The 18,215-nt window shown below is 47.5% G+C and overlaps 1 protein-coding gene across 2 annotated transcripts; it reads right to left on the reverse strand.

Annotated features, from left to right (window-relative positions):
- Positions 1-2,160: 2,160 nt before the first annotated feature.
- Positions 2,161-17,589, reverse strand: Csf3r (colony stimulating factor 3 receptor (granulocyte)). Of its 2 annotated transcripts, none has more exons than XM_013034045.1 (16): positions 17,553-17,589; positions 16,330-16,413; positions 12,242-12,541; positions 10,638-10,761; positions 10,284-10,471; positions 8,754-8,923; positions 8,494-8,647; positions 8,330-8,412; positions 7,671-7,884; positions 6,471-6,650; positions 6,010-6,111; positions 4,330-4,476; positions 4,066-4,206; positions 3,669-3,762; positions 3,390-3,468; positions 2,161-3,016 (listed from the first exon to the last, which is right to left on the reverse strand). In XM_013034045.1, the coding sequence occupies exons 2-16, from the start codon at positions 16,391-16,393 to the stop codon at positions 2,540-2,542; spliced, it is 2,517 nt and encodes an 838-aa protein (XP_012889499.1). In that variant the 5' UTR covers positions 16,394-16,413; positions 17,553-17,589; the 3' UTR covers positions 2,161-2,539. The 2 variants fall into 2 exon arrangements, with proteins under 2 accessions (XP_012889499.1, XP_012889498.1); XM_013034044.1 differs by having other exon boundaries at positions 3,390-3,471.
- Positions 17,590-18,215: the final 626 nt, after the last annotated feature.

The following is an 18,215-nucleotide window of genomic DNA, read 5'->3' on the forward strand; positions in this document are numbered from 1 at the left end:
GCTCCTCACTTGGAGACTGCAGGCCCCACGGGACTGAGGGAAGCCTGGCGCTCGCCCCGCCCGGCAGCCCAAAGACTGAGGCATGGCTTCGAATCGAACTCAGAACCCTCCACGCCGCCCTGAACATGGTGACTCCTGATCCCCACGGGGGCCCGCGCCGCGGCAGCCGCTCCCTTCACGGTGGGACCGGGGTCACACGGGCGCCGCCATGACGGTTAGGCTCGACCAATGGAAGCGGCGGGGCGACCCGAGCAGCCGAGGGCCGAGAGAATGGATTGGTGGGCGGGACTCCAAGATCACAAGGAATCGGGGGGGGTGGGGAGGAGGAGGAAATGGTGGTTGAGAGGTTCGGCTGGCGATTGGACAGATTGGGGGCGCCGAGTGTGGCTGGTGCCGTGATGTGCTATATGAACTGTAACGTGCCACTTTTTTCTTTTTCCTGGGCCTACTTGTCTCTCCAGCCCCCTCTTATTTTCCTGGCCTTAAGCCTCAGTTCTGTTGGGGGGCTTCTGCAGGCCTGCCCTCCTGGGCTCCTCAAACTAGTTAGTATTCTCTTTTCGGCCTCCTAAAATCGCTGGGCCGGAATCCCAATCGAGTTACCATCTCCGGAAAATTAACAGAGCCACATGTCTGCACGGTGAGAAATCCTATGCCTTCAATAACTTCAAGCTGTGATATTTGTGAAATGAGGAACTGGGTGTAAAGGAAAAATGTAAATTAGAAATCAGAAACACATTTTAATCCCTTTGGTGCAAAGACCCTTCTCCCTCAGGCTTTTCTAAGAACATTACCTTAGAAAACTTGTAATTGGGAATTCTTTCAAGATGTGTGGAAATCTTACAAGTCAAGTAAAACTTCTTGCCAGTTTCACAATCCAGCAATGTTTTTCTCAAGGACTTGAGAGAATCATCTCTTTGAAATATAATCATTAGAGATTGTGATGTCCTGACTTTCTGTTTAGTTGGAGGGATCCCCAACTTCAAATGATGCCTATCTCCAAGTTGTAAACCTTTATGATAAATAGAGGCCAAGTTAATTTTTCACTTTGGATAAAGGCTATTATCAAGTACAGATGGCTACCCCATTTAAAAGGCAAATTTAGGATGGACAAAACGGTATTGTCAAATCCTCTTAATTGAACCTAATTACTTTTTATCTTGAGAAAGTATGTGGTATGTGTAATGAACTGTATCCACTTGGCTCTGTAAAAGAAGGATTTCTTTCCTCTCTGCAATCTCTATTTTTTTTTTTTTTTTGATCAGTCCTGGGGCTTGAACTCAGGGCCTGAGTGCTGTCCCTGAGCCTCTTTGTACTCTGCCACAGCACCACTTCTGGCTTTTTCTGAGTGGTTTATTGGAGATAAGAGTCTCATGGGGGTTTTTCTGCAAGGCCTGACTTTGAACTGCAATTCTCAGATCTCAGCCTCGTGAGTAGCTAGGATTATAGGCAGGAGCCACTGCCGCCCAGCTGCAGTCTCTTCAGTGGATCGCTTGTTATGCATATCATGTTCTGACTTAATGCATATTCAACAATAAAACCTTTTCTTTCTCTTTTACAGGGTTTCTGGGCTAGCAGATTTTTTTTTAACTCTGGTACTGGGAGTCAAAACCAGGATCTCACACATGCTAGGCAAACATTCAGTTACTGAGCTATATATCCAGCCCTGAGATACTATTTTTATTTTTTATTATATTTCCCCAATAAGGATTTTTTTTTTTTTTGAGGCAGGTCTCACTTTGTCGCCCAAGCCAGCCTTGCACTCCAGTCTCCTGAGTGCTGGAATTATAGGCATGTATGACCACAACAGGCAGGGTTAGTTCTTTCAGATGGCTGTTTACCATATTCCATAGCTCTCTGTGATTCCTTCCATGTTAGCCTTGCTTCTGGGCACTGACAATGTTTGGTCTCCACCACCAGAATGGGAGCTGTCTAAGGGTTGGCTGAGCTGTCCTTTTTGAATCCTTGCCACTATTACAGGGCCTATGCTAGGTGAAAGATGGATGAAGGAGGGAAGGATTCTGAGAAGTAGCTTGCTCCCTGACTGCTGGAACCCAAAAAGTAAAAGGACAGATTCTCAGGCATACTCAGAATTTGTCTCTTCTCTTTTTCCCTTCCTCCCTCCCTTTTCCCTCCCTCCCTCCTTCTCTGCAGACCAAGTTAATCTGAAACCCAAGGTCCTCATGCTTCAACCTCCCAAGTTTTGGCAGTACATGTGTGCACCATCATACCCAGAGTTTCTACAGACAACAAAAACTCAAAGTCAAAAAACAATTTAAGAAATTGAAAAACAGGGAAAAAAGACACAAAAGGCTAGCAGGTGGGCTGGATGGAACATTATCTGGCTCAAGTATGGGGTGGTCTGGGAGGCCTGCACATGGAGGTTAGGGTGAAGGAGAAATGATGGAGGCCAGGAATAGGGAGAAACTTGGATCCTTTCTACTTTTCCTGGGGCTGGTAACTTTTTTTTTAGTGATGGGCTTACCAACCTCTCCTTTCCTCTAGACAGAGGTAGCTCCAGATGAGGAGACCCCAGAAAACCCTAGAAGGCCCCCAATCCCTCCATACCATGGACCCGAAGCCCCTGCAAGAGGGGAAAGTCAAGCAGTGGCCCAAAGACACAGTCATCTTCCTGGCTTGGGAGTGGAGCCATGGGGGTCTCCAAGGGACTATTCTGAAACCAAATGTTCTCATAATATTTAGGACTGGGGGTGAGGCTTCCCAGAAGGGGCTGTGTAGAGTCACAGCGGATGTAGTGCCCTGGTCGTGGGCTGGTTGGGCTGCCTAGCACTTGCCCATAAAAGACCTGGTCACTGGTGCCAAACTGGGCCTGGGGTGGGGTGGATGTTGCTTTTGGGCCCCCCTGGAGTATGTAGGCCTGGACTGTGGTGGGAAGGCCGCAGGTTTCTGAGCTGTCACTGGACTCCCAGGACCCCAGCTTCTTCTCCTCCTCCAGCACAGTGATCTTGGTGATGGGTGGCATTCCTGAGTCCCAAAGGCTGGGCAGTGGGAAGATCTCCTGGACACAGAAACAGGAAGTGAAGGAATGGTTCATTTCAAATATCTGTTCCAGATACTATTCTTTCTGAATCAGGGTAATTGTGGGGATGTTCCTGTGCTATGTGGTAGAATATAGAGTTGGACCTGCAAAATATCCTATCCTCTCAGGCCCAGCCTGGTGACCCCTCCCACCACACAGTGAAATGACTGAAGTTTTGAGATGGTCCAATTGCCATTCAAATCTAGGTCTATATCGCTCCTAAAGGGTGCAACTCTTGCGCATCATGATGCAAAACCCTGTGTGCTCATCTTCGGAAGAGTATTCTTTCACTTTTATTTGAACCTGAAGCTAACAGCCCCAGCCACATTTCCCTTTCCCTTCATGCGCTCACCTCTGCCATGGCTTTGGGTATCCAGGAGCCCAGGCTGCTGTGGGCTGGGTCTGGCACGCTTGGCCAGAGGGGATTCTTCCTGCTGGAGAAGGGGGAAGGTGAAAGGTCAGGTGTACCCTCCCAGCCTGCCTTCCTTTAATCTCATCCCAGCAGCTGAGGAGGGGATGCAGTGGGGTATAGGGGGGATGAGGCTGGAAGGGACTTAGATCACCACCCCTCCTCTGCTCACCAGTTGGCAGTGCCCTGTGGGTAAGAGCCAGTTCTCTCAACCGATCTTACCTGGGGCTGCACCAGAACCAGGTAGCCACACAGAGGCAGATGAGCACAACCAGGAGGCCAAACAGGCCCAGGAATATGTAGAGCTCCAAATTCCCTAGGGTTAGAGAAAAGAAAGCCAGAAGAGGTCAGTGTGCATGTGGAAAAGATGAACTGTTCTGCAAGTTAGGATCTGTGGGTGAGGTTGGGACTTCTCCTTCAGGCTGGAATCCATGGATGAGGCTGGGTCTCCTCCCCAGACGGAGATCCAGGAGTGCGGCTGAGTTTCTGACTTAGGTTGGGGGAATCCATGGTCTGACCAGGGGATCCAGAAGCACGTTCATATCTTCTCTCAAAATCAAAATCCTTCAGGTGGACGCAATCCCCATAGCCATTTCTGCCAGCTCCCCTCTCCCCTTACCTGAGGCCAAGGTCATCAGAGTGAGGCCTGTACTGTTGCTGGCTCCAGCCTGGCTGGTGGCCATGAGGTGGATGTGATACAGGCTAGCGGGTTCCAGGCCATGCAGGACAAAGCTGTGGGAGGAGGTGTTCAGGATGGTGGCTAAGGGTGGGGTGGGATGGGGTATGTGGTCAACTTAGGCTGGGGTGCTGAACCCCCTAGAGGGCTACTGAGCACCCCCCTCCCAGATCTTCTGTAGCTGTGAGGAGCTGAGGATAGACTCACAGTAGGACTGGTCCTTAGTGTTGGTCCAGAAGATGGTATAATGGTCTAGGGGGCTCTTCCCCAGCTCAGGGGGCTTGGGTACCCACTCCAGCTTGGCCCAGGTCTTGCCAATGTGCTTTAGATGCAGCTCTGGGGCATGGGGAGGACCTGTGGGAAGAGAGAAGTGGAAGGATTGGAGGAAACGGGCCAGAGCAGAGCTGAGAGCCTTGTGGGTCCCTGAGCTCTGGAACTGGCCCATCCTGTGGGTGGGTGAGAAAAGAGAGTCCAAGGAGCTGAGTATGATAGCACATTCATGTAATAGCAGCACTCAAGAAATAGAGGCACAGCCGGGCGCTGGTGGCTCACGCCTGTAATCCTAGCTACTCAGGAGGCTGAGATCTGAGGATCGCGGTTCAAAGCCAGCCTGGGCAGGAAAGACCGTGAGACTCCTATCTCCAATAAACCACCAGAAAACCGGAAGTGGCGCTGTAGCTCAAGTGGTAGAGTGCTTGACTTGAGCTGAAGAGCTGAGGGACAGCGCCCAGGCCCAGAGTTCAAGCCCCATGACCGAAAAAAAAAAAAAAAAAGAAATAGAGGCACGAAGAAGTAGAGTTCAAGCCTAGTGTGGGTTACATGGTGAGCTCTTGTCTTGAGCTAAACATCGTGTGAAGAAGAGTTCAAGGCAACATTTGTCGAAGACTTATCTTTCCAAAGGTTTACTTTCAGTTGTTTGCTTGAGACTAAGTCTTGCTATGTAGCATAGTCTAACCCTGAAATCACCAGTTGCTGAGATCACAGACGTGAACCACCATGCCTGGCCTTCCTAGGGTTTTTATCTGAATTCCATCTACAGGTCCTAAGTGCAGAGGTTGGATTTGAATCTAGTTCTGTTTGATTGAAAATTCTTCAGCTGCAATTTCTGCCAGGCCTGAGTTTTGTCTGATTTATAACCAATTCCTGCTGTTTACTCTCTGAATTTAGGCCAGGGCTTCTGTCTAATGTCTTTCAGATGTGGCACCTGATTACTGTTTTTTTTTTTTTTTTTTGGGTCTGGTCATGGGGCCTGAACTCTGGGCCTGGGCGCTGTCCCTCAGCTCTTCAGCTCAAGTCTAGCGCTCTACCACTTGAGCCACAGCACCACTTCCAGCTTTTTTATGTGGTACTGAGGAATCGAACCCAGGGCCTCATGCATGCAAGGCAAGCACTCTACCACTGAGCCACCTTCCCAGCCCTACCTGATTACTGTTGAAGCCATCAATTGAATTTTTTTTTTTTTTTGGATCCGGTTGTGGGGCCTGAACTCTGGGCCTGGGCGCTGTCCCTCAGCTCTTCAGCTCAAGTCTAGCGCTCTACCACTTGAGCCACAGTGCCACTTCTGGATTTTTTCTTTCTGCTTATGTGGTGCTGAGGAATCGAACCCAGGGCCTCAAGCATGCAAGGCAAGCGCTCTACCACTGAGCCACCTTCTCAGCCCCCATCAATTGAATTTTATAAGACCTGCTCCCTAATTTCTCTCAGATTCATTGTCCCAATTTTTGTTCAGCTGCAGGGGTGACTGTAAATCAGGGGTACCCTTAGGGTTGGGATCCAGAATAGGTGAGGAAGGGGAATGTTTCCCCTTATTCCTGATTCCTCACGCCCGCCCTGGCAGACCCTGAGAAAGGGGGAAGGACTCTGGAAATGGGCTGGTGGCTGACAAACCGATCTCTTTGGAGTAGGTGTAGACATGCTGGGAGTGTCCCACGGTGCCTGGATACAGGGGAGACACGGTGATCTCGTAGAGCTGAAAGGGCCTGATATTCTCTGTAGAGAGAAGAAAGGGTAGTCACTCTGATTGAGGGGTATCTCTGCTGATGATCAGAGCAAATCTCAGACCTCTGGTCAGGGTTAACTGCTGCAATCTATTCTTTAGATCATTTGATGGGAGTTAGGAAGTGAAGACAGAGTTAGAAGAGTGGCAAAGGTAGGTCTGAAGAGAAAATCAGATTAGACTGCAAGAAGAACTTCCAGATTGTGAGGCTGTTAGATGAGAAGGAGATTAAAGAAAGCTTGGGGATTCCCTCCCCCCTCAGGCAGCTCAGGCTCCTCTTGCTACAAGCATGGCCTCCTCATCTTCCCCTTCCATGCCTGGCCCCCAGCCCTGCCTTCCAGCTCTGGCTTACCCCTCAGCAGTGTCTCTGTGATGCTCCCGTTGTGTTCCATCTTCAAGGTCTTATTGCTGCCCGTGGGTCCCAGGCCCCACTCAATCAGATAGCCCTGAGGCTGAGGGCTGGGGGGCTCCCAACCCACCCAGAGGCTGTGAGGGTCTAGGGCTATGGCACGAAGTCCAGCCAGGGGTGGGCCTGCAGACAGTGGGAGACAAGGAATAAAGGTGAAAAGAAGCAGGCCTCCAAGCCAGAAGCCTAGGTTCCAATCCTGGCTTTGCTATTTATAGGCTGGTTGACCTAGGCTGAGTCAACATCTGAGCCTGTTTCTTCATCGGTAAAGAAAAGTTCCTACTATGTGGGGTCTTGGCGCAAAGAAAATGAGATGTATATAGAATAACCCTAGCATGACATCCATCACTGGGACACTTGATCCTGGGAACAACTTTAGACACTTCCTGGTATGTGCCAGGCATAGTCCTTGATATGTGTCAGTTCGCCAGGTGCTTAACAGTCCCATCAGGGGTGTATGCTATTTTTGTCTCCAGTGTATCAATGAACAAAATGAGAGACACAGAGACATTCAGTAATTTATCAAAGACCACACAGCTTGTAAGTGTGAATCTTAGGAATTATTGTGTGTTTACACTTGCACATGCATATACAGATACCACCAGCAGCTTTACCTGGTTCTGGCTAATGATAGTAATAGTTGGCACTGAAGGATATGGTGCTTTGTGTTTGTGGTGCTTTAAGTTGCATTGTGATTGTTTGCCTTTACTGGATTGTGTGTGTGGGGGGGGTTTGTGTGTGTGCATGTGCACATGTGTGTGCATGTGTGTGCCAATACGGGGTTTGAACTCAGTACCTGGCACTGTCTTTTAGCTTTTTGGCTCTAGACTGGTGCTCTATCAATTGAGCCACAGCTCTACATCCAGCTCTTTTTGGCAGTGAACTGGAGATAAGTCTCATGGACTTTTCTGCTCTGGCTGGCTTCTAACTGAGATTCTCAGATCTCAGCCTACCAAGTAGCTGGTATTCTAGACAAGAGCTGCTGGCACTCAGCCATTTACTAGATCTTCAGTAGACAAAGGTGGGGGAGGGAATTCACTTGCCCAGATCATTCAGTTAGCATGTGATGGGACTCTAACTCAGGCAAGTCTCTTGGAATTTACCTGTTCGGGCCCCCTGCTCTTCTGGCTGCTGGCCCTCTTTTACCTTTGCTCTCCAAGAAGACTACTGGGGTGGGTTGAGAGGTCCCCGCTGTGTTGTAGGCCACAAGGGTCACCTCTTGGGCTGCGGAGGGCAAGGAGAAGGTACAGCTGAACTCTGTGGTGTTGCAGAGGGACATAACCAGCCCTGGCTGGCCTGAGGGGCTCCAGGAGAGTAGGTATCCTTGGATCCGCCCGCTGTCTTCCTCCAGGGCCGTTGGCTGTGGCAGGTGAGGAGGAAAATGGTAAGAGGTCTGTCCAGCTTCTTGTAAGTGGAGGAGCGCTGGTCCTAGGAACTAAGTTCCCAAGCCAGAGCCAGATATCTCCTCTCTTTCCATCCCTCCCTCCTTCCCTCCTTCCCTTTCTCCTTTCCTCCCCCCCCCCCCCGGCCCTCTTCTACTTTCTCTGTTCCCTAGTTCCAGCTTCTAGGAAGGAGAGAAGGAAGAAGCTGGTCTGTGCACACAGCACTGAACAGATCCTTTGGGGCACAAGTGGGTCCTGCATTGCAGCCTCTTTAGGTCACTTCTCAGTTTCCTGGGCACATCACATGTAAATGTACCCAAGTCCCTCCCCCCCGCCCTGGCCTGTGGGAATCTTGAGCCCCAGCCATGGGGACCTGTGGGGGGAGGAAGTATCTGGTGGAAACACAGCCTTCGATGAAGTCACCTTCCAGAACAGCTGCCCGCCCACCATCTCAGGGTTCAGCTGCCTCTGCCGCCGCCACCACGTGTCCAGTCTGATGGCCGGAGCTGTGGGTGGAGTGATGGAGTATGAGGAATCTTGTCTGGGAGGGTGCTGGGAACTGGCCTGGGTCCTCGTCACCCACTCACCACATTCTGTGGTTCTCAGTTCCAGACTGGGGCTCCAGCTGCTCCAGTAGCCAGGCAGGGGTGAACGGATGCAGCGCATTTGCAAGGCATAGACCGTGGCTGGAAGGAGCCCACAGAGCTCATACTGGTGGATACTGGAGGGCAGGGGAGCCACCTGACAGAGGGGGGGGGCATAAGTCTGAACCTTTCAGGGCTAGCTCACACTCCACCCCCGCCTTGATCTCCCACCTCAGGCCCTGACAGTCCAACCCCTGCCTCACCTGTGCCCAGCTGGCTCCTTCCTGCTGTGGCCGGTGGCGCAGCTCACACTCCTGGTCCATATATATGCTTGGTTTCCATGGCTCCCACCCAAAACAGAGGCAGTGTGGCTGGGGTGGGGCCGCTTGAGGACTAGGCTCCAGGGCCCACAGTGTGGGGGGCTCCAGTTTCACTGCAAGGAATAGAGTTGTCAAACTTCTCCCTATCCTACCCTATAAGGCTCTGCCTTAGCTCTTACTTTGCTCCATTTCCCTTCCTAGGTCTCCATGTGTGTTGTCTGTCTTGTCTTTTCATCTCTGTTCATACGCCCACATTCTGTCTCTGTGTTTGTGTCTGTCTCCGTTTCACACTCCTGTCTCAGGACCTTTGCACTAGTTGTTACTTCTGCTTAGAACACTTGCTTTCCAGGTATCCAGTGACATACTCCCTTAGTTCCTCCAAAGGTCTACTTAGTTGTCACCTTTTTTAGTCACCTGACAGTCTATTTTATTTATTTTTTCCTACCAGACACAACATTCTGAGGGAGGACTTTTGACATTTTCTTTCCCACCTGCATCCTCAAGATCTCAAGTAGAGCCTCATACACAGTGAACATTTTAAGAAATTAGCTGAAAGAATAAATGAGCAGAGCTGGGAGTGCGGCTTACTGGTAAAGTGCTTGCCTAGTGTGCATGAAGCTCTGGATTCGATTCCTCTGTTCCACATAAACAGAAAAAAAGCCAGATAACTAGTATATGTCTGAGTCAAGCAGAAAAGGTCAGATAAGTTGATGTTAGGAAAATGAACCCTAAGATATGTATTCAAATGATTTTTTCTTTCATGCAATTGTTTCTAACACATTTATGAGATTATTTCTTTGTTGCTTTGTATGTCCCTCCCCCACGGTATAAGCCCTGCTTTCACTGTATTTGATGTTGTTATAATTTTTGGAGGGGAAGGGAAAAAATACATTGTTTAAATAGGGATACAGGTGGATCCATTGCAACAATGAGATGCACAAGTCATTATGTTGAAAAACGAACTTTACAACTTTGGCTGGGAAGAGGGGAAGGGGAGGATTGGGTGGGGGAGGTGGGGGGGGATGGAAAGGGATGTGAAGGGTAAACAAAGGAGGAGGCTACAATGCTTGATAAGAAATGCACTCATTATCTTTCCCATGTAATTGTAACCCCTCTACAGTATTTTCACAATTAAAAAAAAAAATAAGCCAGATGTGGCGCTGTAGCTCAAGTGGGAGAGCGCTAGCCTTGAGCAAAAAAGCTGCTCAGAGACAGTGCCTAGGCCCTGAGTTCAAGCCCCAGTACTGACAAAAAAAAAAAGAAAAAAGAATAAATGAGCTTGCTTTCCCAGTCTTGTCCCCATCCTTGTCTCCAGATGCATCCTCTCTGCCTCTGTCTCTCTCTTCCCTGCCTTTCTTTTAGGACTTCCAATGTCGTCTTGTTTATTGCTGGGAATGTGTCTCCTCTGTGCCTCTCTGCATCTACTCACATTGGGGATCCTTCCCTCCCTCCCCTGTACCCAGTGGCACTCACCAACATCCACAGGATCAAGGCACAGCTGTGGGGACTCACGGACCCCCAGTGCATTCTCTGCCCGCACCCAGATGACCATGTTCTGGTACAAGAGCAGCTGTTTGCGGGGGATGGAGCAGTAGCTGTGCCTTTTCTCAGGCACGCAGTCAAAGACAGAGTCCTCCTGGGTCTGACAGTTGCCCCGGCTCCTGCCAAAAGGCCAATCTTGGGTGCCAAGCAGAGGAAGAAATCGAGACTCCCTTTTCCTCTCTTCTCTCTCTCCATCTTTGTCTCTGGCTCTTCACCCCTACATTCCTCCTTGTGTGCCACCCCAAGACCCAAAGGAAGGGGGCTAGGGTCATGGCCCCTACTCACTTGAAGCTCTTTAGGATGAAGGTGGTGGGCAGGTAGGTATTGGGTCCTGGCTCCCACTGGCAGGTGAGGCTGTTGGTGGTGAGGTTCATGAAGCAGGACAGGTTGGAGGGTACGGCTGGAGGGTCTGTGTGTGGAGAGGGAAGAATGTGAGACACTTAGAAAACTCCCATCTGCATTAATGGCTGTACTTCCAGGTTCAGGGCTGGTGTCTCTGGGGTCACCTTTTCGGTTTTCATGCAGTGTGACCCTGCAGGGGCAGCCCCGGAAGGAGCCAGGTTAGGTTACAGGAGGTATAGGGCAAGTGTTATAGACACCCACCATGTGCTCCCCCCCCCACCATGACCTCTGTCCTCCCACTCCTGTCCCCTTTGCCTGGATGGGCCCTCTAGGTTTTTGCTTTTATTCTGGTTCTGCCATTCATTAGCCGTATGATCTCGAAGTTGCTCAGTTGCCTTGTGCCTCAGTTTCCTCATCTGTAGAGTGGGGGTAGTGGCAACACTTCTGTCTCCTAAGTTATTACAAGGGCTGTAGATCCTCTTTTTAAAATTTTTTTATATGTTTTTTATTGTATAAATACGATACAGAGGGGTTACAGTGCTGTATAACCTCATACATAACGATGCTCAGACAATGCTGGCAGGCAGCAGGTGTTAACTGCTACCATTACTGATTTTTTTTCCAACCCTAGGGGTTGAACTCAGGGCCTAGATAGCCTAGAGCTTGGTAGGGAAGTACTCTACAACTTAAACCATGCTTCCAGTCTAGATTATTTTTCAGGAATGTTTTTTTTTTCCCCCCAGGTTGCCCTTGAACTCAAATCCTCCTACTTCTACCTCCCACATAGCTGGGATTACAGGTGCATGTCACTATATTCAGCCTATTACTCTGTGTGTGTGTGTGTGTGTGTGTGTGTGTGTGTGTGTGAGTGATCTTGGGATTTGGAATCAGGGACTCATGCTTGCTAGGCAAGCACTGTACCGTTGAGTTATATCTGCAGTCCTTTTAAGATTTTGCACTGGCTATGTTGAGATAGGGTCTCACTTTTTGCCAGGCCCAAGCCTGAGTTACAATTTCCTTTTATGCTTCTGTTATAGTGCCCAGTTTCTTCCCTGAGATGGTGTCTTATGCACTTTTTTTGCTTGGACTCCCTGGAACCGTAATCCTCCCAATCTTAGCCTCCTTAGTAGCTCACATTACAGGCATGGGTCAACAGTGTCCAGCATTATTATTGATTTTAGACAAGAGCTTTGGGTTTTCTTTTTTCCCCCTATATATTGGCTTTGCACAAACTACATCCTGTTGTTTGCAAAGAAAGCTGAGACTGGGGTGGAAGGAACTGGGAGCCAGTTCTGCGGGTAGAGGCTGGCCTCCAGGGAGGAGCTAAACAGCAACACAGAGGAGTGGTGTTAGAGTCACACTACCCAAGGGAAATCTTGGCTCCATCCAGTCTTAGTGTGTGATCTCATCTGTAAAATGAGACTCTCCCCTGATAACACGTCCATAAAGTGTGAGCCCAGGAAGAGCTCAGTAGGCACCGCTTTCCCTGGTGTTGGAAGGAAGGCATCTGAGGCAGAGGGAATGGATAGCCAACTGGGAAAACTTACAGCCTGCCTGTAGCTCAGCTTGGTCCAGGATCTGTGGGTGGTTGCCCCATTGCACACAACAGGAGAGAAAGGTGTGGGTGTGGTTGAGGTAGGGCAGGGTGATGGTAGATTTCCAGGTTCCATCCGGCAGGCGCTGCTGCCTCTGCCCAGGCTGCTCTTGCTCTTTCCCCAGTCTCCATAGAATCTGTGGCTCTGGGTCCAGATGGCTGCAGTTCTGGCTGATGGTGCAGGAGGCCGTGACAGGATCTCCCAGACGGACAACAGGGGCTGAGATGTTAATCTGCCCACATTTCTCCAGGCCTGTGAGTAGGGTGAGGAGGGTGCTTATTGAAGGACTCCTGTGCTGGGCAGAACTGGGCTGGGTCTTAGCGTTTGTCCTAGTCTTAAGGCCCTAATCTGCCTCATATCTCTGAAAGCAAGAAGCTATCTGGAGTGAGACGGAGGTAACAGTTTGCCATTAACATTTATTATCAACAGCCTTCAACATGGGCTCTCAACACCTCTAGTTTGTAGGATGCACCTCTTCCCATAATGTAAATGCTCCCAGTAGGGCTGATTTCAAATTAGCAGAGTGCTCTCCCCAAAGAATTGAAGAGACATGACAATCTGTTCTTGCAAGCTAGCTCTAGTTCCTCACCAGAGACCGCTGTCCTCTCACACCCTCTATCTGAAGATGGTAAAAGCAATGATTAGGGTGATAAGAATCCCTCATCCACAGCAATCTGTGGTTTTTGAATTTAAACTTCTGATTGTATAATCCCCACTTGATCACAGCACTTCAAAGGCACATTATTCCCCAGAAAGGCAATTGTGGTATGCTGGGTAAGAGCCTGACATTACAACTAGATTGTCCATGTTTAAATCTTGTACATATGGCTTGCTTATTATGTCTTCTTTTCTTTTTGTTGTACTAGTAGTGGGACTTGAACTCAGGGTTCTTTTTTCACATTGATAAGACCAACCATTTATTTAACTTGGGGGGTAGCATAGCATGTACAGGTGGGAGTATACTTTAAAACAACAAATGAGATAGTTATTGCTAGTTACATTTACAAACATTTAAGACAGACTACTTTTAGATTTAACAAAGACGCAGAGAAAAGCACTGTGTACATTGCTGACAACATTGAGAAAGTCATGTGATTGAGCGAACATATACACTTTGGGTGACCTATCACATCAAGAAAACAGTGGTATTAAGTGATTTTTAACCAGCATTGTATAGGCAATGAAAAAATGTATTCTTTTTTTTTTTTTTTTTTGGTTGGCCATGGGGCTTGAACTCTGGGCCTGGGCGCTGTCCCTCAGCTCTTCAGCTCAAGGCGAGCGCTCTACCACTTGAGCTACAGCGCCACTTCCGGTTTTCTAGTGGTTTATTGGAGATAGGAGTCTCACGGTCTCTCCTGCCCGGGCTGGCTTTGAACCGCGATCCTCAGATCTCAGCCTCCTGAGTAGCTAGGATTACAGGCGTGAGCCACCAGCGCCCGGCGAAAAAATGTATTCTAAATGCCAACAGGACAATAGCTGTATACATTACATACAGTATATCAATAGTATGTGATGTATAAATAAACACAGAAAGGCCTACACATTGGAGGGAATATTGCTGAATGGACCCATTGAAAACTCCCCACAGCAACTCATATATATATATATATATATATATATATATATATATATACATATATGTATATTGCATATGTTTAGAGATGGTAGGGAAGATGCATCTAAGCTGTCAATATCCTTTAAGCAGATGAGGTTCAGAAAGGTTGGGCAAATTAACTTTTTTGTTTTGAACATACTGTTTTATTTTCCTAACCAATAAACAAAAACAAATACACAAAATGAAAACTGGATTTTTAAATTGAGAAAGTAAAAAGCTAAGTTGATAGCTCAAGAAAGTGGTAAAAACAGAAGCAGAGCAGCAAGCACCTGAAGAAATAACACAAGGGAACTAGGGATGAGATGACACAGGCTTTGACTGAAAAACAGAACTAGGTAAGAAGTTCTCTAAAATGACTAAGCTCACATGCAGTTATGTCCTATGTTACTATCCGTTTTATGTATCTTTACCATATCAAAAGGAAAATCCAGGTACATTAAAAACAGTCAAGTATATAAACATGCAAGTGACAATTATATACATCAAGTTGGAGTCCCTGGTAATCTGAAAGCAGCTTAAAAACAAAAAGGATTAAAAAAAACTTTTAATATGACTTACAGGTTACCCCAGAATAGGAAGTAATGATACTTAGATGAGTTAAGCTATTAAAAGCAAATCTCTTCTTCCTGTTATGTAGCACCTGGCTAAGAATATAGTCGTGGTGAATCAGGGGCTTACATAGCACATGCTTATCAAGAATGAGTGTGCTACATCGAGGCATGCTAACATCAGCATTCTACCACAGCTGAATTCTGCACTAGTTCAAGACTTAGCAAAGGCGGTGACAAAGGTGTAACTTGTACACTTGAGTTGGAGTACTATCATAATAGCTGCAAATAAAATTGGCACCATGTGCTACTTGTACATACTATACTACATTTACTTAGTTTTTAATGAAGGTTGTGGTCAGGTGTTCTTACTTGGCTTTTCTCTCAAGGCTGGCCCTCTATTTCTTGAACTACAAATTTACTTCCATCTTACTTAGTAAGTGAGTCTGGTATATGTTAGTGTTTTTGTGTAGCTTGCTAGATAAGTAAGTTCAAATGGGCTGAAGGCCGAGCAAGCAGGAGGGCTGGGTTCAATACAGTGTACCTCCAAAAAAAAAAAAAAAGGCCAAGCATAGTGGCATATACCTATAGTCCCCACTACTCAGGAGACAGAGTTTGGGAGGCCTTGATGCTCCTATCAAGGCCAACCTAGGCAAAAAATTTCACAAGACCCCATCCCAAGTGATAACCTGGGCATGGTGGCTCATAGCTGTCATCCTAGCTACAAAAGAAAGTGTAAATAGAAGATTGTGGTCCAAGTCAGCCTGGATGAGAATGAGAGACCCTAACTCCAGAAATAAAGCAAAAACAGATGAGGGTGTGGTTCAAGTGGTAGCCTTACCTGCTTAGAAAGTGTTTATATATATATGTATATATATAATTTATAAAACCAAACATTTATAAAACTATATATATTATTATATATAGTGTATGTGTGTGTGTGTATACACGTGTGGTACACCTGTCCTTGGGCTTGTACTCAGGGCTTGGGTGCGGTCCCTGAGCTTTTTTTCCTCAAGGCTAGCTGTCTACCAGTTGAACCCAGCTTCACTTCCTGCTTTTTTGGTGCTTAATTATAGATAAGAGATAAGAGTTTCAAGGACTTTTCCTGCTCAAGATGGCTTCCAATCCCTGTCCTCAGAGCTCAGCCTCCTGAGTAGCTAGAATTACAGGCATGAGCCATCAGCACTAGGCTTGACATATATATATATATATATATATATATATATATATAATATATAGATTATCTATATGTAACATCAAATCTATATCTCTATATCTCTCTCTGTATATTTTGGGCCTGGTGTGCTGTCCCTCAGCTTCTCAGCTCACGGCAAGTGCTCTACCACTTGAGCCACAGCACCACTTCCAGGTTTTTCTGCTTATGTGGTGCTGAGGAATTGAACCCAGGGCCTCATGCATGCAAAGCAAGCACTCTACTCACTAAGCTATCTTTCCAGCCCTTTAAAATATTTTTAAAGGCACAAAATTAAAAAAAACAACAGAGGCTGTATGTGGTCTGAAATGTCAAAGTATTGCTCTCAAACTTACTGACCTCATCTAACTTGGCCTCAGCTTGCATAGATATGGAGCTCTTCACCTGTCAAGACAGAGTCTTGGAATGAAATCTGTCTCCCTGTGGCTTCTGCTGGATTCTTTGCTGTCAGCCAAGACTCCTTCTGACAGCCAGGCAGAGATTTGCAGAAGGACCTCCCCCTCTCCCAGTCCTGTCAGTATTTTTGTGGTGGGGGGACCAACAGCCCCACATGAAGCTCAGTCTCTGAGAAGCTCAGAGCCATGTGGCTGTGCAGGAAAAGGCTTCCTTCTGTATCACCCCACCCTCCATTGCTGGTGACTCCCCACTGCTCCACACTTACTTCCAGGGAGCAGCAGGATGATCAGGGCAGCTCTGGCCAGGCCACAGGCTCCCAGTCCTGCCATGGTATCAACTTGTTGCTTACCTAGAGGCAGACAGAGGTGGTTAAGGTCACATTATTTGGAATCCAAGCTGCCCATAATCTTTGCTCTGCCACAGTGCAGCTGCAGCTAGGTTACTTGGCCTGTCTTTGCAAAATGAAGGTAAGAGTGGCCCACAGCACATAGGGATTTGGAAGGGAGGCACAAAATGATGCCCTTGCACTGTGAGTGGCATAGTTGTTATGTCTGCCTGCCAGGAAAGGAGCAGGGGAAGGAGCCATGAGTGATAGAGTGCTCTCCTTCAGGGTACCTGTTGACTTTGTGCCCATAAGTCACCTTTGTGCAAATCAGAAAAAATGCAAGCCCCTCCTGGACTAAGCCCTGACAGCTGGAAAACAGGCTGGATTCCAGCCTCCCTGGGACGATTTTGTGCAGTGAGAAATCTGTACAACACCCTGTCTGGTAGTCAGTGGTAGGCAACTAGTCAGTGGTTGGCTAGCTTTCCTCCTACTAGGTAAGGAAGATGAGGCTGGCTTCTGTCTCCATGCATTTTTTGAACATTTTTTCTTTTTTGTTATTATAAAGGTGATATACAAAAGGGTTGCAGTTCCATAAGTCAGATAACGAGTGTGCTTCTATTTAGGCATCACCCCTTCTCTCACTCTCTCCCATCTCCACCCAAAAATTGTATAGTTCATTTTCAACATAGTGTCTGGTGGGTACAGTTGCTGCATTTGTTTACACTTTGTCCCTCCATTTCTGCGTCCCCCCTTTATCCTCCCAAAGACAGATAAATGAACAAACAAAACAAAAAGAAAAGCAAACTAAAAGAGCAGCAACAACAAAAAACCTCTTGTTTCCATTTCCTGGAATTCATTCTGATAAATATTATTTTATATGATGAGAGACACATAAAGCATTGCACTGTTGTGTATGTTCCTCTCTTAAGTGCTTTTTTTTTTTTTTCACTGGTCCTGTGGTCTCAGTACGTATCACTTGGAGGCCATTGCCTATGCCTAGTGAGGTTCTGCCTTCTCCTTTTTCATTGTTTGTATCTGGAGTGGGGAACCAGACCTGACACAGGCCCAGGGATTCTTCCTTAGTTTCCTGGGGACTGGTGTGTCTAGCTGTTCTCTAGGGATCATGTATGAAAAGAAGTTAGAAACCCAGCTCCATCACTTACCCAGTTTGTGACCTTGGACAAGTTATTTCACCTTTTTGAGCCTCAGTTTCCCCATCTGTGAATAAAGAAGAACAGTAGCTTCTTGGGGTTGGTGTTCTGACAAAATGAGACAATTGTCATAAAAGCCGTTTGAGCTGTGCAGGGATGGAGCAAGCACTCAGTACCCATGGCTTGAATCCCCAAGCTCCTGAAGCCTGGCAGGGCCTACAACCCCACCCTCAACGCTGTAGCTCACAGCCTCCTAGGACTGCCACCTTGCTTTGTTTATGTAGCATTGCACAGTTCCCAACACCTCATTTCTAGATCCTTTTTTTTCTAGTTCCTTGGCTCCAAGCCTGTCTCTGTTACTCTAACCATTTGTCAGGCTCTGTAGCTGTTCTGACCCTCAGTGACCCAGCACACCTAGCACCTCTTTGCCATGGTTGCCGTTGCACCACCCTTTCTGCTTTTTTCTCCTTTCCCATTGCACCTAGCCTCCTGAGCTCCTATCTCTACTCCCTTCTTGAAATTCTTTTTCTAGGAAGAGGTGGGGAAGGAGGATATAAACCAGTGTAGAGAGTTTCCTAATCATGGCAGAGAGAAAGAGAGAGAGAGAGAGAGAGTTATCTTCAGAGATCTTCATGAATGGCAATGGTCTGGGGCAGGATGTAGAGAGACAGATAG

Source organism: Dipodomys ordii, unplaced genomic scaffold (assembly GCF_000151885.1).
Source record: "Dipodomys ordii isolate 6190 unplaced genomic scaffold, Dord_2.0 Scaffold181, whole genome shotgun sequence".
NCBI classification, from domain to species: domain Eukaryota; kingdom Metazoa; phylum Chordata; class Mammalia; order Rodentia; family Heteromyidae; genus Dipodomys; species Dipodomys ordii.

What these genes read in the sequence shown, in the direction of transcription:
- Csf3r (XM_013034044.1), bottom strand. Translation starts at nt 16,393, where the DNA reads ATGGCAGGACTGGGAGCCTGTGGCCTGGCCAGAGCTGCCCTGATCATC. An exon ending in TTCATCCTAAAGAGCTTCAA is followed by an intron (nt 10,472 to 10,637) that starts GTGAGTAGGGGC and finishes GCCTTTTGGCAG; the next exon opens with GAGCCGGGGCAACTGTCAGA. An exon ending in CCTTGATCCTGTGGATGTTG is followed by an intron (nt 8,924 to 10,283) that starts GTGAGTGCCACT and finishes TATTCCTTGCAG; the next exon opens with TGAAACTGGAGCCCCCCACA.